This window comes from Silurus meridionalis, chromosome 1 (genome assembly GCF_014805685.1).
Source record: "Silurus meridionalis isolate SWU-2019-XX chromosome 1, ASM1480568v1, whole genome shotgun sequence".
Taxonomy (NCBI): domain Eukaryota; kingdom Metazoa; phylum Chordata; class Actinopteri; order Siluriformes; family Siluridae; genus Silurus; species Silurus meridionalis.
This window is the reverse complement of record NC_060884.1, coordinates 6,556,494-6,576,862: the sequence shown is the minus strand read 5'-3', so window position 1 is coordinate 6,576,862 and position 20,369 is coordinate 6,556,494. Positions and strand designations below refer to the sequence as shown.

At 38.6% G+C, this 20,369-nt stretch overlaps 1 protein-coding gene and 1 long non-coding RNA gene across 2 annotated transcripts in view; one reads left to right on the top strand and one right to left on the bottom strand.

Moving 5' to 3' along the window:
* asic4b (acid-sensing (proton-gated) ion channel family member 4b) overlaps nt 1-5,035 on the bottom strand; it is a 57,316-nt gene extending 52,281 nt beyond the window's left edge. The window contains exon 1 of the mRNA XM_046852688.1: nt 4,054-5,035. Within this exon, the coding sequence (XP_046708644.1) occupies nt 4,054-4,632 (579 nt within the window). The 5' untranslated portion in view covers nt 4,633-5,035. The remainder of the gene's footprint in view (nt 1-4,053) is intronic.
* On the top strand, nt 1,275-8,146 carry LOC124388105. The gene is made up of 3 exons (XR_006926339.1): nt 1,275-1,655; nt 5,906-5,983; nt 6,672-8,146. It is a non-coding gene; the product is annotated as an uncharacterized LOC124388105 (long non-coding RNA).
* Nucleotides 8,147-20,369: the final 12,223 nt, after the last annotated feature.

Here is a 20,369-nt window from a genome sequence, read left to right as displayed (position 1 = left end):
TTTCTGCCTGTTCTAGGCTTCTGATTGGTCTGAAAAATAAATGATGCACATTTGCAGTTCTGTTGCAGTGTCATTTAAATGGCATTCCTTTTTGAAACCAGATGACTCACTGAAATAATGTTAGCTGCATGGTCAATTTTTCATATGGCTCCATCCTCATTTTGTTGCATATCGTAGAAGTGTGGACGTGATAGCCTGAGGATCTTTCAAAGAGATGGGTCCCTAGATTTGCTTTTGAGCGAACACAGAAACACAGGTGAATGCACGTGCTACCCTAAAGCTATTACATGACGTGATGTGCGCTTGTCTGAGCGTGTGATAGGTGATTAGTTAAAGTCTTGATGAGGTGCGTAGCAAGGACAGAGCCATCCATTACACCCCCAGCTTGGGAAAGCTTTGATTAATGTTTTACATGACTTTCACTAATTTATGCGGCTCTGCTGTGGAAAATCAAACACGCAAAATCATTACGGCGCCAAAAGACAGCGGCTGGGGCGCAAGCTTATCCATGATTCGAGCTTCTGGTGACCTTCAGGGGGTTAGCTTGTTGCTTTTGTTTGTCTCCCAGCTTGTTGTGTGGAGTCATTATTTGCAGAAGAGATTGCCGCAAACACACTCACACACATACGCGCACACACACACACACACACACACACAAACGCACACATACACCTCGTGCACAATGATACACACGCTGACAAATGTGGACACAGGCGTCGTGTGTGAGGCACTTCGACAAATCTCAACTGATTTAAAGTTTAATATCGATTGCAATTTCATATAAGCTTGACTGCTCAGATGCGTGCGGGCATTCACGTTTGTGTGTGTGTGTGTGACTTTTCAGATTTCCTATTTAGAAAAAAAAGCGCACGGGAGCCCACTCAGATGAAACCGTTCTGACCTTATGCACATTTACCCTTTATTAAATGATATTAAATTGTGCGAAGCTAGTGTGCTATTTACTCACTCAAGAGCGGCCACCAAGCATGTCGGAGAAAGAGATCGGTAATAGAGAGAGAGAGATTAGAGGGACTGAAACAAACCTCTCTGTTTATATCCACACATCCGTGCAACAGATGGAAGTGGTTTGAGATCCAGTCTTGCATGAGGCTTTGTTATCATATTCACTACAAACATATGAAACAAGCACACATATGCAAACACACACACACACATGCAAATACACACACACACACACACACACACACACATACACACACACACACACACAAAATGCACTAATCTGAGATGAGTGTGTCCCTAATCTCACACTCATTCTGTTATATCCTTGAGCGAAGCATTTTAGCTCATGTTACTCCCAAAGCGCCACAATACAAGCTACTATCTCTGCTACTGTAATTAGATTGTTTAATCGAAAACCACAAGGCTATCGGGAAAAATTCACGTTTTAAAGAGAAAATAGGAAGAGTCGTCCTCTGCCTGTTCGAAGGTCTTCGCATTCTGATCGTGTTCGAACAAATCTAATCCTGTTCGATATGTTCGGCAGGATTTCGCGAATAACAAGACAATCCAGGGACAATATGTCACACACATGGTTTCATGGAGTGCAGCCGAATTGAACCTCACATCCAAACAAGCGAGGAATAACAAAAAAAAACAAGCAATAATCCTGTGAGGGGATGGAAGAATAAGAGGTGAGGATGGACTATAACACACACACACACCATATATGCACCCAGACATTTACAGTGTATTGTGGTGTTTTTTCTGAAAGGTAGAATGTAGACACACTCAGGGTAATTAACATTTTAGGATTCGAGCATTATGCTTTGTTAAACTTAAGCTGTAAAAATCATTTGAGTTCCACGGCATTAAGACGTTGTACGGAAGTGGACAGTGATGTCACACCGCTTATTTACTTAGAGCTCATTTATTTACGATCAGTGTAATGTGAAGTGTATTAAGGATGAAAAGGATTCTCATCCAGGATGTATTTCTGCAGATGTTGAGGAATTTATATAACATGCAGTGCACTGGAAATAAATAAAAAAATAAAAAGTAAACTGTAGGCAAACTGACCTCAACCGAATATCAAATAAAGCTCCAAAACCTAAAATAAACAGTGGCAACTGGGTGTATATTGAAACAAACACCCACTATTAAAACACCCACTTAGACCACAAGCCTCAGTGGATACTAGTAGTTGAAATATTTATGTAAGATTTTCGAAGCTTAATTTCTCAAATTAAGGACTTTTTTCACAGCACATTGTAGGTATTCCAAAGGCTGTGCAAAAACGTGGTCTGATGTGCATTTCTCCTCTAAGCTGATTTGGTTAATGCAAGAATCATGTCTTCTGTCCATCTCCTGCATATTTAATTTGTTCTGTGGCCAAAATAACATTCCTCGTCAGGAGAGACAAACCGTAATGTAACAGAAAGAGCAAGAGACAGAGGTAGGCGATGAAGAGTTCAGAAGAGGAAAGAAGACAGAAGCAGCACTGGTAATATAATGAAAATTTCAGAACAACCGGACAGAAACCACTGCAAGGTGACATGAATAAAACTGATTTTCTTGTTACAATTCCAACTGTAAAGGTTTGGGGTATATTAGGCAGCAAGAAAATAATCAGTTCTTGAAGTGAATGTGTTGGATGCAGAAAAAATGGGCAAGTGTAAGGATGTAAGTGTCTTTGAAAAAGAGCTAGACAACTGGGCCATATCATAGTATGCAGTAGTAGCACCTGTACAAATGCAAAAGGAAGGCCCACCAGTAAACTGGCAAAGGGTCATGGGTGCTCAATTGACATCTGGCCTGCCTGATTTGATACTACAGAAGCGCTACTGTAGCACAAATAATCCTATTTAATTCAGATCTATTTATATTTTTGTAGCATTTTTAACAATGGACATTGGCCCAAAGCGGGTTTACATAATTAAATAGACTGCGAACATGCGTTTTCGTGTCATAAATAAGTCCCTATAAGTTTATCCCTATAGCTGAAAGGTTAATGCTGGATATAACATAATGTTGTCAGAATGCACAGTGCATTACAGCCACAATTTCATAGCTATAGACTGGTCACAGCGCCCAGGTTGAACCTGTCAACCAAAGAGCAATAAAAAAAAACATGGCCTGGTCTGAAAAATAGCATTTCTCTTTTACATGATGTGGATTTGTGGGTTTCTGCACGTTGTTTACCTATAAAAGAGATAGCATCTGGAAGCATAATGGGTACATGGCAACATTACGCTTTTATGGGAGTGGCCTCTTTTGCAAAATTATGCTTCCTGGTACACCGCAAATAAAGTGTTCAGAAATGGTTTAAACAACAAAGAATTCAGGTACCAAAGGGCACCTATAGGTGTACTCGGTGTCGACCCCATGCCTCAACAAATTAAAACTATGTTGGTCGCACAAAAGGACCTACACATTATAATGCATATGGATTTAATGTTGTGGCTGATCTGTTTATATTTCTATGAATGATTTTTTTTACTATAAGCAATATTACAATACCAAGCAGAAAAGGAGAAACAGAACAGACCAAAATAGGAACATTTCTAAATCAACCTCTCAGTTTTACAGCTTAGCAGTAAAATATATATCTTGTTAAAATTATAAACCACAATTATGTCAAGATTAAAAAATATATATATATTTGTATTATATTCAGCAGCCACATAGCTTTTACACAAGATGTTTTGATCAGTCACACTTATATACACATATTATTGAGGATTTATGTCTGGCCATTCAGCAAAAGGTTTTTCAAAGCTATCTGAGAGCAAAAACAAGATGTCAAACACAATATCTCTGAAATAGGTGCATTAGACTGCAAATCCAAAAAAATGCATATAGTGCATATGAAACGAGAAACTATACAATATGTTTGGACAGAGTTTATCAACAGGGGGTGTTATGACATTCAAATGGCTGTCAGTTAAAAAGGTTTGGAGGTTAACATTGTTGCTCAACTAAAAAAAAATCTTAGCTTTAATGTTCGAAAACCAATAAACACCCAACAAGAAAATCCAATGAGCAAATGCGATTAACCACTTGGCATAGCCAAACGGAGGGTGTCATACTCACCACTCTGAAGTCATTCACTGAGCAGTTTTGTCCGCTAAAGTTGCAGCTCTTCAGCATATCATCAATCTGGTGGCCAGTACGCTGAAAGATGTCCAGCATATCCGGAGGTGGGTACTGCAGCTCACCTGGTCGGTGGCCACCACGGCTTTTTGGGGGCAGCCCGGTCAGGTTGGCGAGGTGGTAGATGTCAGCGTCAGTGAGTGCAGAGAAGCGGAAGCGGTTGACATTGCACAGTGTGATGGCGGGAAAGGTGAGCTCACGCCGGCTTTCCTCACTCAGTGCCGCCACATGTGGGTGCTCCAGGTAGGTACCTGTGCTCCGAGATGCTTGATATAAGAAGAGCATCAATGATGCCAGCAGAGCCAGTGCCCATACTGTCCGCCTCATGCTTGCTCGGCCTGATCCTGATGACCCCAACACCTGGGCGAGGCCATGCAGAGATGAAGAGCTGGCAAAAGCAGCCAGGTCAGCCATACCTGCTCCGTTGTCCATTGGGTTGCCACCACCTCCTTTAGGTGGGGCCGATTTGGCCTCATCTCCCTCAGCGAACTTGATTTTGCACACAAACTCGATGGGCATGTGGGCCGCCAGGACTGCAACACTTCCCGTGGACCTGAGTCTTGCTTCTCAGCCTTACTCTTCGAGTTTTCCAGAGTTCACTTTTCTTTTTACTTTTCAGTGCTTGCAGACTTTTTTCTTGACTCTTTTTATTCCCACTGCCTGCCCCCGCTTCCCTACACAAATCCTGTCTCTTTTAACACTTTCTCATTCTCTGCGCTTTCTTTTCCTCCATCCTTTGTGTTTATTCTGGTCTTCTGTTACCTATGCGAACTCTAAATGAAGCTGTGGTTCTTCAAACTCCAGGAAAGAAGCAGCGCAAAAGTCTTCCAGTAAAGGTAGTGAGAGAGCGAGGAGAAAGAAAAGAGGAGAGGCTCAGTGCTGTATGCTCCAGAGTGCGAGTGAGACGCTGCCTTGCTTGTCAACTCAGCTCCACATCTCTCTCTCTCTCTCTCTCTCTCTCTTCGACTCCTCTCTGCCTCTGACGTAGAAACAGAGAGAGAGAAAGAGAGAGAGAGAGGTAGACAGTATGGTGACTAGCCATGCACTCTAAGCTTTGCAGACCAGTGCAAAGTACAGAACTCGTTTGGATAGGACCGGATACAGGGGAGAGAAAAGGGAGGGGAGAAAGGTGCCGGCGAGAAAAACCAGAAAGTAGAGAAAAGGAAAGGCATTTAATAGCACGTGATGAGAGAAGGCTGTGATTACTTCTTCCTCTGTGTCGGAAACCTCATCCACATGCAGTGAGGTTTGTATTTCCCAGTGACAGGTTATTACATTCACTTAAAGAGATTTCTCAATCATATTTCACACATACACATAGCCCAACACTCCTCCCCACTCCATCTCCCCCATTGTAGCAGCGCTCTGAGTGTTGGTAAAAAGGTGCATGTGTGTGTCATGTGCGTGTACATTCCAGAATATGTGTTCTGCGACAAAGGGAATTTGTTCCATTTATGCTTAAAACTTTAATTGTATGTAATAATAATACTTGAATGTGATTGCATGTGCGTGCGTGTGTGTGTGTGTGTGTGTGTGTGTGTGTGTGTGTGTGTGTGTGTCTTTGCTTGCCAGCCTGTGTCTATTAACACAATGACAATTGTCTAACTACTCTGTGAGTTATGCTGCATGTGAACGTGTGTGTGTGTGTGTGTGTGTGTGTGTGTGTGAGAGAGAGAGAGAGAGAGAGAGAGAGAGAGAGAAAGGCTCAGGAGAGACTAATGGTGTACGTAATGAAGACTGAGAGAAGTGTAACGAGCAAGGGGTGACTGCTGATGATCAATCTCCCTCTCAGGCAGAGACTGACAGTCTATTGATCAGACAGACGGGTGAACGAGTGATTATGGAGGAGTGTGACCCGCCAGCTCTGTCGGTATAAATACACACACACACACACACACACACACACACACACACACACACACACACACCCCATCATCAGTACCATACATTTATTTTTATCATTTTTAATTTAAAAGACTCAGTTGAATTAACGAAAAACTCTGCTACTCCTACTGCAACCTGAAGCTTTATTTGCTATGAATAACTGAATTATTTTATGCCAATACTGTATATCTATAGCTCAAAAAGAGAAAGAGAGAGAGAGAGAGAGAGAGAGAGAGAGAGAGAGAGAGAGATGTCAAGTCATGCTATTTCGTCACTGTCTGAAAATAATATGTTGGTTTACAAGAAAATCACAGCAGGTTCCTTTAGTGCCTTCAGGTGATACAGTTTTAACATTACACAAAACCCCGTTCTGAAAACAAAATGAGCACTTGAGGCATGAGTGCTCTTTTCTTTAGTTCAATGCAGCAATATAGGCCACTTTCCAGCCACTTTTGTTACAAAATGCTTATTCTTTCTCCATGCTTTTTTAACAACAACAACAGAAAAAAAAATGTTCCTACACATTTCTCTATGCTCTTTCACCTTTTTGGCCACCAAACTGCTCAAAAAGCGTCTGAGCATGTTCTCAGGCACACAGACCAAAGACACTTTTAATATTTATCAAGACATCCAAGAGTTCCAGAAGCGTATTCTGTCTTCTTCCTTTACTGCAGGGTGTGTAGCGTCGTGTACCTTGGTGAAGTTGAGCGCGTTAGCATGCAACAAAAGGCCTGCCATGCAGAGGGAATCTTTGAGTTTCGCCGACATTCTCATGAATTATTAAACTCCCCTCAGGTAATGACACTGCCAGACATACACACACATATATACACACACCAAGGTTGAGAAAGATTTGATATGAAACTAAGTGCTGCGTGATTTCTCCTCCTCCACCGAGTTGCCGCAACGTAGTTTCCCTCATGGCTCAGGAGTGACAGGCTAATTTGGCTGCTCTTGACCAAGCGCTTTGAGGCCTAAGGCGCCATGTTGGACTGCACCTACTCTCTTACGACAACCATTATGATTCCAAAATCGCTCTTTATTGAATAATGGATCACCAGAGTGGATCACCACTACATGAGGTGGCACTTTGCAGTGTGCGGCAATATACACTCATGAAAACAACCTGCATTTATCCAGTCAGACATCAGTTTAATGCATGGAATCATGCGGATACTGGTTAAGAGCTTTAGTTTAATGTTGAGTTCCTGAATCTGGAGAGAAAGAGAGAAAAATCATTTCAGCAGTGACATGGTTGTTGGTGCCAGACAGGTTAGAATATTTTTAGTAACAAAAAAAACTTCTGTGGATGGAAATGCCTTGTTTATGAAGGAGGTCAGGAAAGCTCTTCCACAATAACTTAAATATCCACTCTTTACATCTCTGGGAAACAGAAAAGCATCTTAGCTCTGTTGTTAAGCTTGGTAACGTGAGTTACTGTAGCTTTTCAGGAGTCAGACCATTCTCCTCTTGAACTTTCTTATCCATTAAGCATTTTTCCCCAAGAACTGATCTTTATGAACATTACATTAAGCTCTTGGCATGTAAATAGTCCATAAGTGCTATATAAATACTGCACCCATTTTCACTACAGTACATTGCACACAGAGGACATTAGTCCATATCAACCTACAGTATATAAGAGGCAAGGGAGCTGCAAAGAATTGAAGGAAATAGGACACATCCAAAGCTTTCATATTCTCAAATACCAAAAACATGAGTATTCATTTCAAATGTACAAATGGCTCTTTCTTGGATAGTGAGAGGCTGTAATCACACTACTCTACACTATTTATGTGTAGAAGCCTGCTATTTTACTGAAGCTCACTTAAATGTGTACATACTTTCTGTACCAGTTGCCTATATATGCCTATATAACTACAACAAAATGTGCAAGCTAAAAAAAAAAGGTGATTTATACCACTAGTGTGTATTGCTTAGATATATATGGATTGATATGGATAGAAGGTAGTGATTAATTATCTATAACAACTGCACTGGCAAGGCAAATAACATGACTATATGAATGAGCTTGTTCTAATGCGTGTATATAATATATTTCAGTTTTTTAATTATTATCATAATGTTTTTACCAGTGCTTTTGTGATCTACTCAATAACTGTTGCACATATTCACACTGTCATTTATTTATGGTATATGTTTTATATATTAAAATTGCATTTTGCACAGTGATATTAAGCAATCTATCTATCTATCTATCTATCTATCTATCTATCTATCTATCTATCTATCTATCTATCTATCTATCTATCTATCTATCTATCTATCTATCTATATGTATTTTGTCCACAGGGTCATTACATTGTAGCAATCTAAAGTAAAGCTCTAACTCTAAGGTTTTTTTTTTTACAACAAGTCCTCCTTATGGACGGGTTTTAAGCTTCTCATCAAGCTGAATGTTTTTTTTTGTCTTATCCTAAAAACTGAGAAAAAACAAAGAAAGAAGCTGGTGAGGGAACAACTCTTTACAGTCACCATGACAATATAATATTGATAACAGTACCAACCGTTTTTTCATTCAAACCTTTCACAACATTAAGTATAAATATAAACAAATGAAATGTATGATTTTTGTTCGGTGTATAAATCGAAAATAAAATGTTCAGGACACCTTGCTGTTTTTGAAGGCTCCCCAAATAGTGTACTCCAGTCGACGACGTGATAGCTCTTGAGTTTAGAATGTTTTTTGTTGTTTTTTTGTCGCACACTGCAGGATTGTGACACTCAAGGTTTTTTGTTATCTAACTCAGTTCATCAAGTCAGTATGCATTTTTAAAACAGGTTTCAACAGTTTCGAGCCCCGCAGTGATATTCTTGATGCTTTTGGATCATAACCCTTACTACAGTGAGTTGTTCTGCAAACGCTTTCATCATTTGACATGCAAAGATGAGGGCAAGATGGAGAGCAGAGACGAGCTGTCGAGAGAGGGGAGAGTAGGTGACGAAAACAGAGAGCACTCTCGTGTCTGCTGTGAGGATACCGATCATTTGTGTGCGTGAAAATGCAGGCACACGGAGACATGCGCGTGCACACACACATTCAGTCAGACAGAAATGCTTTGGTTTAGACAATGTTTTTTTCTCAAATGCTTTGAATAAAAATGGTGAAAGCAATACAAAAGCACAAGAATCCCAACAAGGATTGTTTGCGGTTCTGACTTTGCTTAGCTTCCGTGACCCATGCCGCTGGTGGCACTTTCTGATACAGAGGCTGCGCTACATTAACACAGACATAAATATACTTTCAGAGGACAGAGAGAATATAAAATGTTTTAATTGGGTATGAGAAATGCAAACTGGATAATTGGATCGGAGAAAAACAAATATAGAAATATAAATAAATAAATAAAAAAGCCACAAATAAAGAGAACCGAACTTTACTTAGTAAGTGTTTGTTAACCGCAGAGGAAAAGAAACATCTAATACCATGCTGTATATTGGGAAGCATTTTATTGTCTCATCCTTCACTACTCTTTTGTTCTCTAATGAATACTGATTTACAAGGCCAGATATCGTACAAAGCGTTTCATACCAAAGAGTTTCATGCTCATAATTGAGACATTTTGCAATTAAGAATTAGGCTTTATATGTGTCCAGAGAAAAAATTCCCTGGCTGTTTTTGGGACACAGTAAGACCTTTTTTTGACTTAGCAAAACGCTCAAAACAAAAACCCAATTTACGAAGTGGCTCTCGCTTATATGTTTGCAGTTGTACTGAATCTCCTAATTAACTGAACAGCAAGGAAAGAGGGGGCAGGGGGGACTAATCATGGCAAATCAACAAGTGTTCTTTCTCAACAAATAGCTTTAACACATCAGACTGCCAGGTGGATGCAGTCCATCTGTCTCCAGCAGGATCAAACGCCAGTCAATGCGCTTTTATGCCTAAGCTAGGTGCACAAGGTTTATTAGCCCGGCGCCTCTCCGAAATAGAGGTGTTTCATATTTATGCAAATGGTTTCTGTTTATCGGCCCGCCTCAGGCGCCCGGGTCTTTAATGAGATGGTGAATGCCATTGTTGATGCTTGCAATGAGGGAAAAAAATAATAAAAAGGGAGGGGTTGCGTGTGTGTGGGGGGAGAGAAAAATATACGAATACATTAACTCAGAAATCAACAATCACCATGCGGCCCGATTTTAGCTGCAGGCGTGCTGTTCGTCTTTTATGCCAAAGAGTGAAAACTCTATCTGAAGTATGATAGTGTGTTTGATGCTCAAATTGAGACATTATTTTTGTGCTATCCCTGTTTTTCCCCTGCCGAATCAATCAGATTCTTCGTGGCAACAACAATTTGTAAACTCAGTGAATTGTAATTAAACAAGCCTTTGTCCTTGCTGTTTAATAAGGCAATCGTTACACACATTAGATACATTACATTAGATGTCTAGTCAGGAAGACTACTGATCATGGAATTAAAGCACCATACTATATAACAACAATCATTGCCTATAGACACTACATATTCAACCTGTATCCAAACTGTCAAAAGGGCATCTTACTGTGTATCTCTATTGACATACACTCAAAAAGAAAATCAGTGGCATCACCCATCCATCACCAGCAATCGAGTCAACAATATGGATAGAATATTTTTTGCCCAGTAGCTCAATACTCATACTTTTAAAAGACAGCTTGTATATAGAGCAAGTTTTATTTAATAGATATGTCATTTTTATTAATAGCAATTATTTTTATGGCTGTTGGAGATAGATGGGGTGGTTTAAATATTTACTGATCACCTTGGATTTTAACAAACAACAATCTCTGAAGTTTACAGAATGGTGCAGAAACTAAAAACATTTGTGTAGCAGCAGATGCCAATGGAGAAGTGCCAGACTTTTTAAACCTTTGAATTTTAGTCTCATCATTTCAGTGTTTTTGAGGTGTTATTTTGCTCACCAAAGTTGTAAAGAGTTGTTATTGAAAATACATATCTGTCCTTTCTGCTCTAAACAGTCCCCTCATTAAGGGATATTCTTTTCTAATTGCACCAACTCTAGAGATTGTTTCTCAAACTTCACAAGCCATGTTCAAAATCAATGAGAACACATTTTCTCCATTCTGATGTTTGAACTATATATTACCTTGATGGCTGATTGATATAATGAAATTTTGAATGTTCTTAATAAACTGTATATCAAAGGTGTATATCAAAAACAATTACTGCAGTTGATTAAAATGCTTGGAATAAACATAAATGTGTTAACCTGCCAGATCTGAGCCCAGTGTATGACTTTGTTGAGATCTTTACAGGAGACATTTGTGAAATTAATGCACGTTTTTGTTTCAGCAGAAAAAACTCTAAGATTCTCTTTTTATTTCCGTTCTCTTTTCTCGTTGCTGTCTTTAAAAAACTACAGACATCATAAGAAGATATCTTTTTGGGATTTTTTTTCCCCACTAGGGAAGATTCATATTCCACTCTATGTGAGAACATTTCTACCATTGGGTGCTGTGTATCTCAGTTCATCAGAAAGGTGGGGTGCACATTATATACAATATATATATATATATATATATATATATATATATATATATATATATATATATATATATATATATATATATATATATATATATATATATATATATATATATATATATATTTTTTTTTTTTTTGTCTTTTATGAGGCAAGGTAACGGTGGAGGAGATGAGAATCATGACATATTCTCTCAGATTCTCGGTTAGATGAAGTGCTTTTGTTTCACGTTGGGTAGGTGGTCCTGGTCCTGCATGTTTTTTTCCATCAATTCAGTTGTGAGCGGTAGAGGCATAGAGATTGTTGTTTTACTTCAGACTGAGTCGAGGATGAAATTGCCCTGCCATTATGGCTACCAGGAGACTTGTCTTGAAATACTCTGTGCTGACCTAAGTTGCACAGCTACCAAGAGAAAACTGCAGAATGTTGTGATCGTGAAAATATTTGCGTATTCAACTATTTGTAAAGGGCCCAAGGAGGCACTGTCCTATATTCAAGTATATTACATAATAACTTCTTTCTATTTACTTCCTTATCTGCTTTCTTTGTGATCTGGATTTGGTTGATGGTGTGTCACCTTGGCATGCTGTTTGCTAAAAAACAGAACGCACCGTGTGATTCTTTCCATAATTATAATAAAACAATATGTACATAAACATCATGCACACTATTAATGCAAGTTGTGCTAATGTTCCAAACCTCCCCGTTATAGCCGAAAGAATCGTTAATACCCTTTATATGATAAAAATTCTAAAAATACCCGGAAAGCATTTTAAAGTAAACACTGTACTTGACTTTAGAAAAGAAAAGAGGAGAGGCCATGTGGCAGGGGAACTCCAAAACAGTCTGGCTTCAGTTTTTCCTTTTGCATGATATAATTCTTAAATGATTCCAAACATAATCAGTGTAAAAGTTTAGCCTTTTAAAATGTATAGTTTGACTCATCTTTTATGAATACAACATAACTTAGTTCGAGACCTCCGTGTGGATCAGGAGCCATTAGGTTCAATGAGTTAATTATGAAGGAATTGTAACAAGGCACAAGTAAGTTTCAAGACAGCAGAAAAAGCAAAGAAAGGGTGAAAAGGGTTTCAAATACAATGTTTTTCAAAATATTAAGTATTTAGCAGACCAAAAGGGTTCAATATATCTGGATCCTCTGTAGAAGTTACCGTGAATACATTGAATACAGTCCTCAGCTTCTCAGTCCTCGACATCCACTGCATCAACTAAAAAGTATCAGCATCCTTGCCATGAAAATGATCATCAATGTAAATGTAAAATAAAATTTAGGTTTAAACACAAGGGTAAGCCTAAACTGTGTTGATTTTATTTCACATTTACATTGATGATTTTCACAACAATTGCCCAGCCAAATATATTTAATTTTTGGGAAAGCCTTCTCAGGAGCCTGTTCTTAGAAGAGAATAACAGCACTGAGGTGCTTCTTGTCAAATCTGGATATGATTGGAGTATACCTCGGGTTCATAGCAGCATTCTCACATTCCTTTTTAACTGTTATCACATTGAGTTATGCACATAAATACTGAAAATCAGGTTCACAAGGTTGTCTATCAACAATAACTTGATCCTTGCTAATAAAAACATCTTCATCTGTGTTATATTATCAAATTTTACCCTGTCCCATTGAAGATTGATTATTTACTCAGTCATGATTACTTTTTTTTTTTTCAGTTGTTTTGGAGCATTTTTTTTTTATATTTGGAGCATCCTTAATATTTGCAAACCAGTAAGTACAAATTCTAAAAATGGATGAACAACTAAGAAACAAAAGAAAACTAGTACAGTACAGTAAAAGTGTAAATACTGTCCGGTCTCTTGCAATCAATATAAATCAAATATGTCATCAAATAAATGAATTTGTGCTGCTGAAATTCATAGATGTCAAACAGAAGGTCAAATGTTTGTGTATTTTCAGTCACTGTAATCCAAATCATAGTTTATATCAAGAAATCTTAATGATTTTGTTTGTAAACAATGACAAAGGGATTTTTCATTCTTATGTGAATGAGATGTTCATTGACAGAATTACTGACTTTTGAGAGTCGAACTAAGGATTTTGAGAAAAGTAGAAAATTTGCTGTTTGTACAAATTGTTTTGAGAAACATACAAACTGGTTTGCAAATATTGCAAATAAGGATGATTCGAGAAATGCTTCACAGCAGCTGAGAAAAACTGTAAAAATGCAGAATTTTTTCTTTATGGCATCTATGAATTTCAGCAGCACAATTTTTTTATTTAGTTGCATATAAGATTTATATTGATTGCTAAGAGACCGGACAGGATTTCCACTTTTACTGTACTGTACTAGTGTTCGTTTGTTTCTTGGTTGTTCATCCATTTTTAGAATTCGTAGTTCTGTGTTTTGCTCTGTCTTTATACACTCACTAAATGAAGGTTCACCAGATTAACCTTTGACCTATTTTAGAGAACTAGTTGATTATTGGTTGATCTGATGTCATTCACTCAACTTCATTATTGACATTCAAGATTCATCTGCACAATTCATTCAATTTGAGATGCCAGATGATGACATGTGGTTTAATCATTTTGCATTCAATGACTTTTTCAATAAACTGATGCCTAGATGTTTTGGGGGTTGACTATTCAGGTGATACCAGTAGAATTTATTTAGAACAACATGACATAAACAACTGATAATGTAGGAAACAGCAGACAATTGTACACAATCAATTTGCAATTTGATCAAAGCAACAAGAAATGATCTTATTGTACAGACATGTTGTACCTTACTGTACAAAGAGGCTGTAGGCAAAGTACGGGCTGGATTTCTAAAAGCTGTAGAACATGGTTGATAGCTTGCTTCGGCAAATTGTAGGTACAGTATGCTGTGACACTTCATAGTGCATTGTGATCAATGGCTCTCCTTCACGACGCATTATGCTATTGTTGGAGTAAACAAGCACCTCAGGCCTGAAGAGAAAGACATGGTTTAGAACAAGAGAAATAAATGAGATGCTGCTGGCTGTTACGCTTACATTCACATGGGCGCAATAAAGGAGGAGAAGGTTAGGGCAAATCCTGAACTAAGGCTGGGATTAGATACAATATACTGTAATACCAGCTAACATTAGTAGACGATAGGTTTGAACAACAATGGTTTTGAAACACAATTCCATGTAAACATTTGGTGGTAGGTATAGTATTATGGTGGTGGATGGGGTAAATTCTGGGTTACAAAAAAAACAAAAAAGGGATAAATATCAGAAGGGATAGTAAATCTTTTGTGTATGGGTTACTGCCATGAAAGATACTCACAACTTCTGTCAGTTCAAACACGCTCTATTTAGAACACGTACCATTCAGACTCAATGTCCCTGACCTCGTGTTATACAGAACGAGTGTGAATTCATTAACTCATTCATTTATATTCGGTCACCTGGGTGATGATTATTCAACAGTAATCACAACTGTAACACAGTACAGAACATATGCTTTTATTAACATGATCCATTCTTTAGCATATCAGAAAATCACAGTTTCTTTACATTAATAGCCAAGTGAGTCATACAACCATATAATAATAATAATTGTTAAGTATCAACTGCTGAGTTTAAATATCTGTGGTCAAGTAATGGAGAATGTTTTAGAGAAGTGAAGAAAAGAAAAGAGTGCAGGCAGGGGTGAAGCGTGGCAGAAGTGATTTGCGATAAAAGTTTATTTGCAAGAGTGAAAAAAAAGTTTATAGGACTTTGCTGAGACCTGCTCTGTTGTATGGTTTAGAGACAGTTGCATTGACAAAAAGACGGAAGGTGGAGCTGGAGGTTGCAGAGTTGAAGATGCTGCTATTTTCATTGGGAGTGACGACGATGGACAGGATTAGAAGGGAGTTTTTTTAGAGGGACCGTGAAAGTAGGAGTGGTGAGATGAGATGTGTTTGGTCATGCTCAAAGGAAGGACATGGGGTACAGCATGTCGATAGAAGAATGATGAGGCTGAAGCTGCCAAGCAGGAGGAAAAGAGGAAGGCCAAGGGAGAGGTTTATGGATGTGGTGAGGAAAGACATGCAGGTGGTTTGTTTGAAAGAGGCAGATGTAGAGGACAGAGCGATATGGAGACGAATGGTCTGCTTCGAGCAGGCGAAAAAAGTAGATATGTTCCAAAAAGAACATATCTACTGTTTCATTTCATTCCCTGCTATTAAATGTACATTGTTTACTCCATGAAGCTCCTTTTAGTGCCTATGGGGAGTTTTTTTATAATGACAATGATATATATTTGGGCTTCCCCAACTATGCTAAATGAAATAAATTGGTGTGAATAAGTATATGATATGTGCTCCAGGTGCCCTGTGATGGTGCTCTTGGTGCCCTGTGTGTGAGACTGCCATCCAGGTTTTACCTAAAGCTGTTTTTTTTCATGTCTGCCTCTCTATTTCCTCTAAATCATTACCATTTGCCTTTTTTATAAAAAAAAAAAAGACAGCTCGAGCTTCAACTTGATGCCCTCCCTAATTATTAATGTCCACTGCATTGTCCTTGGGTGACCACTATGAACAAGTACTGCCTTTTCTTTGCACTTGGTCCATTCAGAACCTGCGCTATTTAGACACGATGTCCCCAGCCTTACTTAGTACAAGGTAGAAGTCGAATTCGTATTCAGCATAAATACATAGTTATGCATGCGAGTTTCACCCTCTTATACTCTTGAAAGGTAAAAGTGTAAGTAATGTGAAAAGATTCGTATGGATGCGAGAATACTTTGTTTGGATGATAAAATATGAATAAGAGCCTAAAGAGCACATCATGACTACATATACACAGTCATCATTCATTCTCAGCTGCACGAACAGGGTCAGAGTAGGTTACGCCGCAACTGCAAATCCTTGAAACACAAATCCTTCCCCTCCTCCTCCACCATTTAAAGCTGTGTAGACACTTAAGCTGTGTTGTAACATAAACGTGAATCCACAGTGATTAACCGGGTTCTTGATAGCATGTTAAGTGAACACTCCCTGAGCCTGAGATTCTTGATCAGCCCATGATTGACCCTGTTCATTATCCCTCTGCAGGGAATAGCTAAATACATTTATTGAGACTGATTCGAGATCAGCAAATTCCTCTCAACGCAGCGGTGTGTTTCTTTGGCTTCAGGCTCCAGATGAACCTGCCATCCTCCACAGTAATGAGTTTGACACTGGGTTCAGACACACAAATAGGACCTTAGAGGCAATGTTTGCGCAGCTTAGTACTTGTCCACTTCAATATCTCGACTCCGGCTGTAGAGGCAAACACACAAGCATTTATTTTAAATCCGACACCATGCAGGGTGAAAAAAAAAATAATGCTAAGGTCATGACAACAGGATTTGGCATACAAACGCTAAGAAAACAAACTTGCTTCTATTCATAGCTCTATAAAGCTTGATAACCGCTATCGTCGTGTCATTTTTCAAAATGGAAAGTCGGTGTGATCCACCGGCCGGTTGTTGCTATCTTTCATAAGAAGAATGGTATGATGGAGAGTGTAGTGGTGGGAGTGAGAAATAGAAAGATCGGAGGAAGATGTAAGATGTGTGCACTGGGGGTGTTTTTCTTATTCTCTCTAAATTGTCAGCACAAGTTTTACAGTCCTCTCAGCCTGCTTTGCAGCATTGTCTGACATTTGAAAATGGTACCACGTTGTCAGTAATATCAAGAACAAGAGAGGATTCATGTGAACTTGTGAGCCTGTTGGCAGAACGACACTCGTAGCTGGTTAGACTGCCTATAGCAAGATCTTCATTTTTACAATAAGACGTATTGAAAAGTCTGAATTTAAGAGATATCTTTATATTCGACTTTTCCCAGAGAGTCAGAACCTAAGCAGACAAGCCTAGGCAGATATTTGCTATGGATATCTAATTCTGTCTTTACTTGCCTTACTAGTTTCATGCTCTATGCACCTATTGGGAGACGGTGTCTGTGTGTTGCCTCATTGACTAATAGAGACCCACACTCTGCACTGAGCCCTGTCCTGACTGCTAAACAGTCACAGAAACAGGGCCTGTATCGATTTTCTGTCACAGCGACACCCAAATGTTGCCATGTTATTGGGGCGATGACTGATGGACGCCCTGAGGTGCCCAGAAGGGCCAGTGATTCCACACACCTGCATGCACATAGACATACACACCTGCTGCTTGGATCATACTGCCATTGTTATTATGATTTGTGTTCTTCTACAGTAGTGAAAAAGACAGGGTTTTTTTTGTTGAATTGTGGCCGGAGGAAAAGCTATTTGAAGCCTCTACAAGGACAAACATATGATAATATGACATTTCACTCCTGCCCTGTCAACGGAATCATTTTTGGCATTTGCAGTGAAATGTTAGGCAAACATATCCCTAGACAAACCTATCCATATTAATAAAGCTGGATTCAATTAATTAATCTGCTTGTATTACCTCTCCTCGCGGGCTAATTGATCTTTACCCGAAATGATAATTTGATGACACATGATTCAAGTCAATTAAGAGGTCATTAAAGCGCCTTTTTTAATCAGTCATAATCACCCTCCTAAATACAGCCTAGGGCTAATGGCAATCTTCTGCAAATTGATTTAGCAGTCTCGGAAATTAGCTATTGTTTTTATAAGACACACTGAAGACATGATGATTGACCATAATTACCTGAAGGCAATCATTTTAACAGGTTTTTAAAAGGATATGCTGTATATATATATATATATATATATATATATATATATATATATATATATATATATATATATACACTGTATATATACACGTATATATATATATATATATATATATATATATATATATATATATATATATATATATATATATATATATATATATTTTTTATATATAGGTAAAAGTACATTTAAAAAATGCACTCTTACATCATTGCTGTTATTGGATATATAGTTGTTATTGCTGTTATGGTACTAATGTCGGTAAAGACTGGCCTAAATTTCGACTTAACCATATTGAAGGCAAAAGATCATGAATAGCTTCTCAAAATACTTAAATATAACTGCCTCTACCCAGTCACACAGTTTGCTCGTGACTCGACCTCCAGCTCACATCACAATAAAGGCCTGATTGAGTTAGAGAGAATTACAGGCCAGTTTCAGATGGCCTCCAGGTGTCGAAACGACTAACACAGACTCCAAGAAATTAGGTTTGTGTGCTTGAACACTGTCGCTTACACCCAAACCCCAGATTGTCCCTGCAGGCTATTGCCTCGTCCCGTTTTGCCACCTACGCCGTACTGAACGTTAAAATAAGTAATGATGTGGGAGGAAATAGGATTTAAACTCCTAATCTAATCTCTTGTATTTACAACCCGCAGCAAACACTAAGTGCTTAGTGTCCTGAATGTGTTTGTTTTTTTTTATGAGGAAAAGAATTCACAAAATGCACAAAGTTTGATCATACTAAGCACTATCTAAGGAGGCCATCTTATTGTCATTATTTTCTATTCACATGTGTGAAATTACAAACTACCTTCCAGTAACCTCTACTTCATGCTGGCAAAAAAACGCAATCATTACACAGTAAGCAGTGAATAGCACAACAAAAAGGACTGTTTAATTGGTGATTGTGATTGCAGGGTGATAGAGGCTAAACGCTAGCAGCTAATTATACGTCAGGATGGAAGACCCCACTGTGAAAGTGCTGTTCTACAGGAGAAGTTAACAAGGAAACATGGTGCTTCTGTATTATGACTGATAAACACAGTGCCCCGATCAGGGGAAGATTTAGTTAATTAAAAGCTACATGGTTTTAATAGTGGGTATAGAGTTTTAATCATTTGGTTGTAGACTATTGGTTTTTTACATTACTGCCAAGCACACTAGACTATGCCACATTCAGAAGAGTTGCTTTTTTTTAAAAAGCTTTGGGTTCATTATCATTTTTTAATGATAGCCACTGACCTCTTCATTAAACACTGATGGAGTGTAGGCACTGTTTACACACAGCCATTGAGTGTTTAGGAATATCATTGATCATTTATTGTTAAGATAATGCCCTGTCAGCAGTACTTAAAGCAGACACAGCAAACATCATGCCGCTATGTTCAGTAATCAGGTGATTCCACAAGCCATAGGCAGATACTGTTTGTCAAAGACTTCCTTAGGAATTTAATACCACCACCCAAGTACCACCACTTTCACCTATCTATATGGCCTCTCTATATGTTATATAGGTTAAAGACTAATGAAATTGGTATAGTACACTTGTTAAGAGTTAGATATGTGACACAAGGAAACTAGTATGATGTTGGATTCTGATGTAGCAGATGTGGAATTCAAAGATAAATTGCTGTGGGAAAAAACTTGAATATAAAGAGCTGTAACACTGGTTTACAAAGCACACTAAATGCATGGCAGTAAATCGCATCACTAATACAATGACATAATTTCATTGGCTCTTATGGACCTCAAAGCCAACACCCAAAGATTCAATAAGCACCAAAGTCCTACATGCGGAACTCTTCTAGGATCTTTGGGAGCCATAGAAAAAGTGCATGTTGAATCCCGGTTGACTCAAATATGAAAGGCAGACTTGGCTTACTGAAATGCCATTGCCACAGGCTCATGACAGCTCTATGCTCCACTTGCTGCTAGTGCATGGGCAGGTCAGGTTTAGGAGGTATTACATGATCTTCTCTCCTTGGTTGTAACTAGCATATGGAACATAAGTGCCAACTTATTCAGCAATTTGAGTAGCTTGTCTGTATAATAGGACCACACAGGCCAGCCTTCACTCCCAACATGCATCAATAAGCCTTGGCCGCCCATGACCCTGACACTTGTTCACCATTGTTCCTTTCTTGGAACACTTTTGATGGCCTCTGGGGCTACATAAAACAACATTG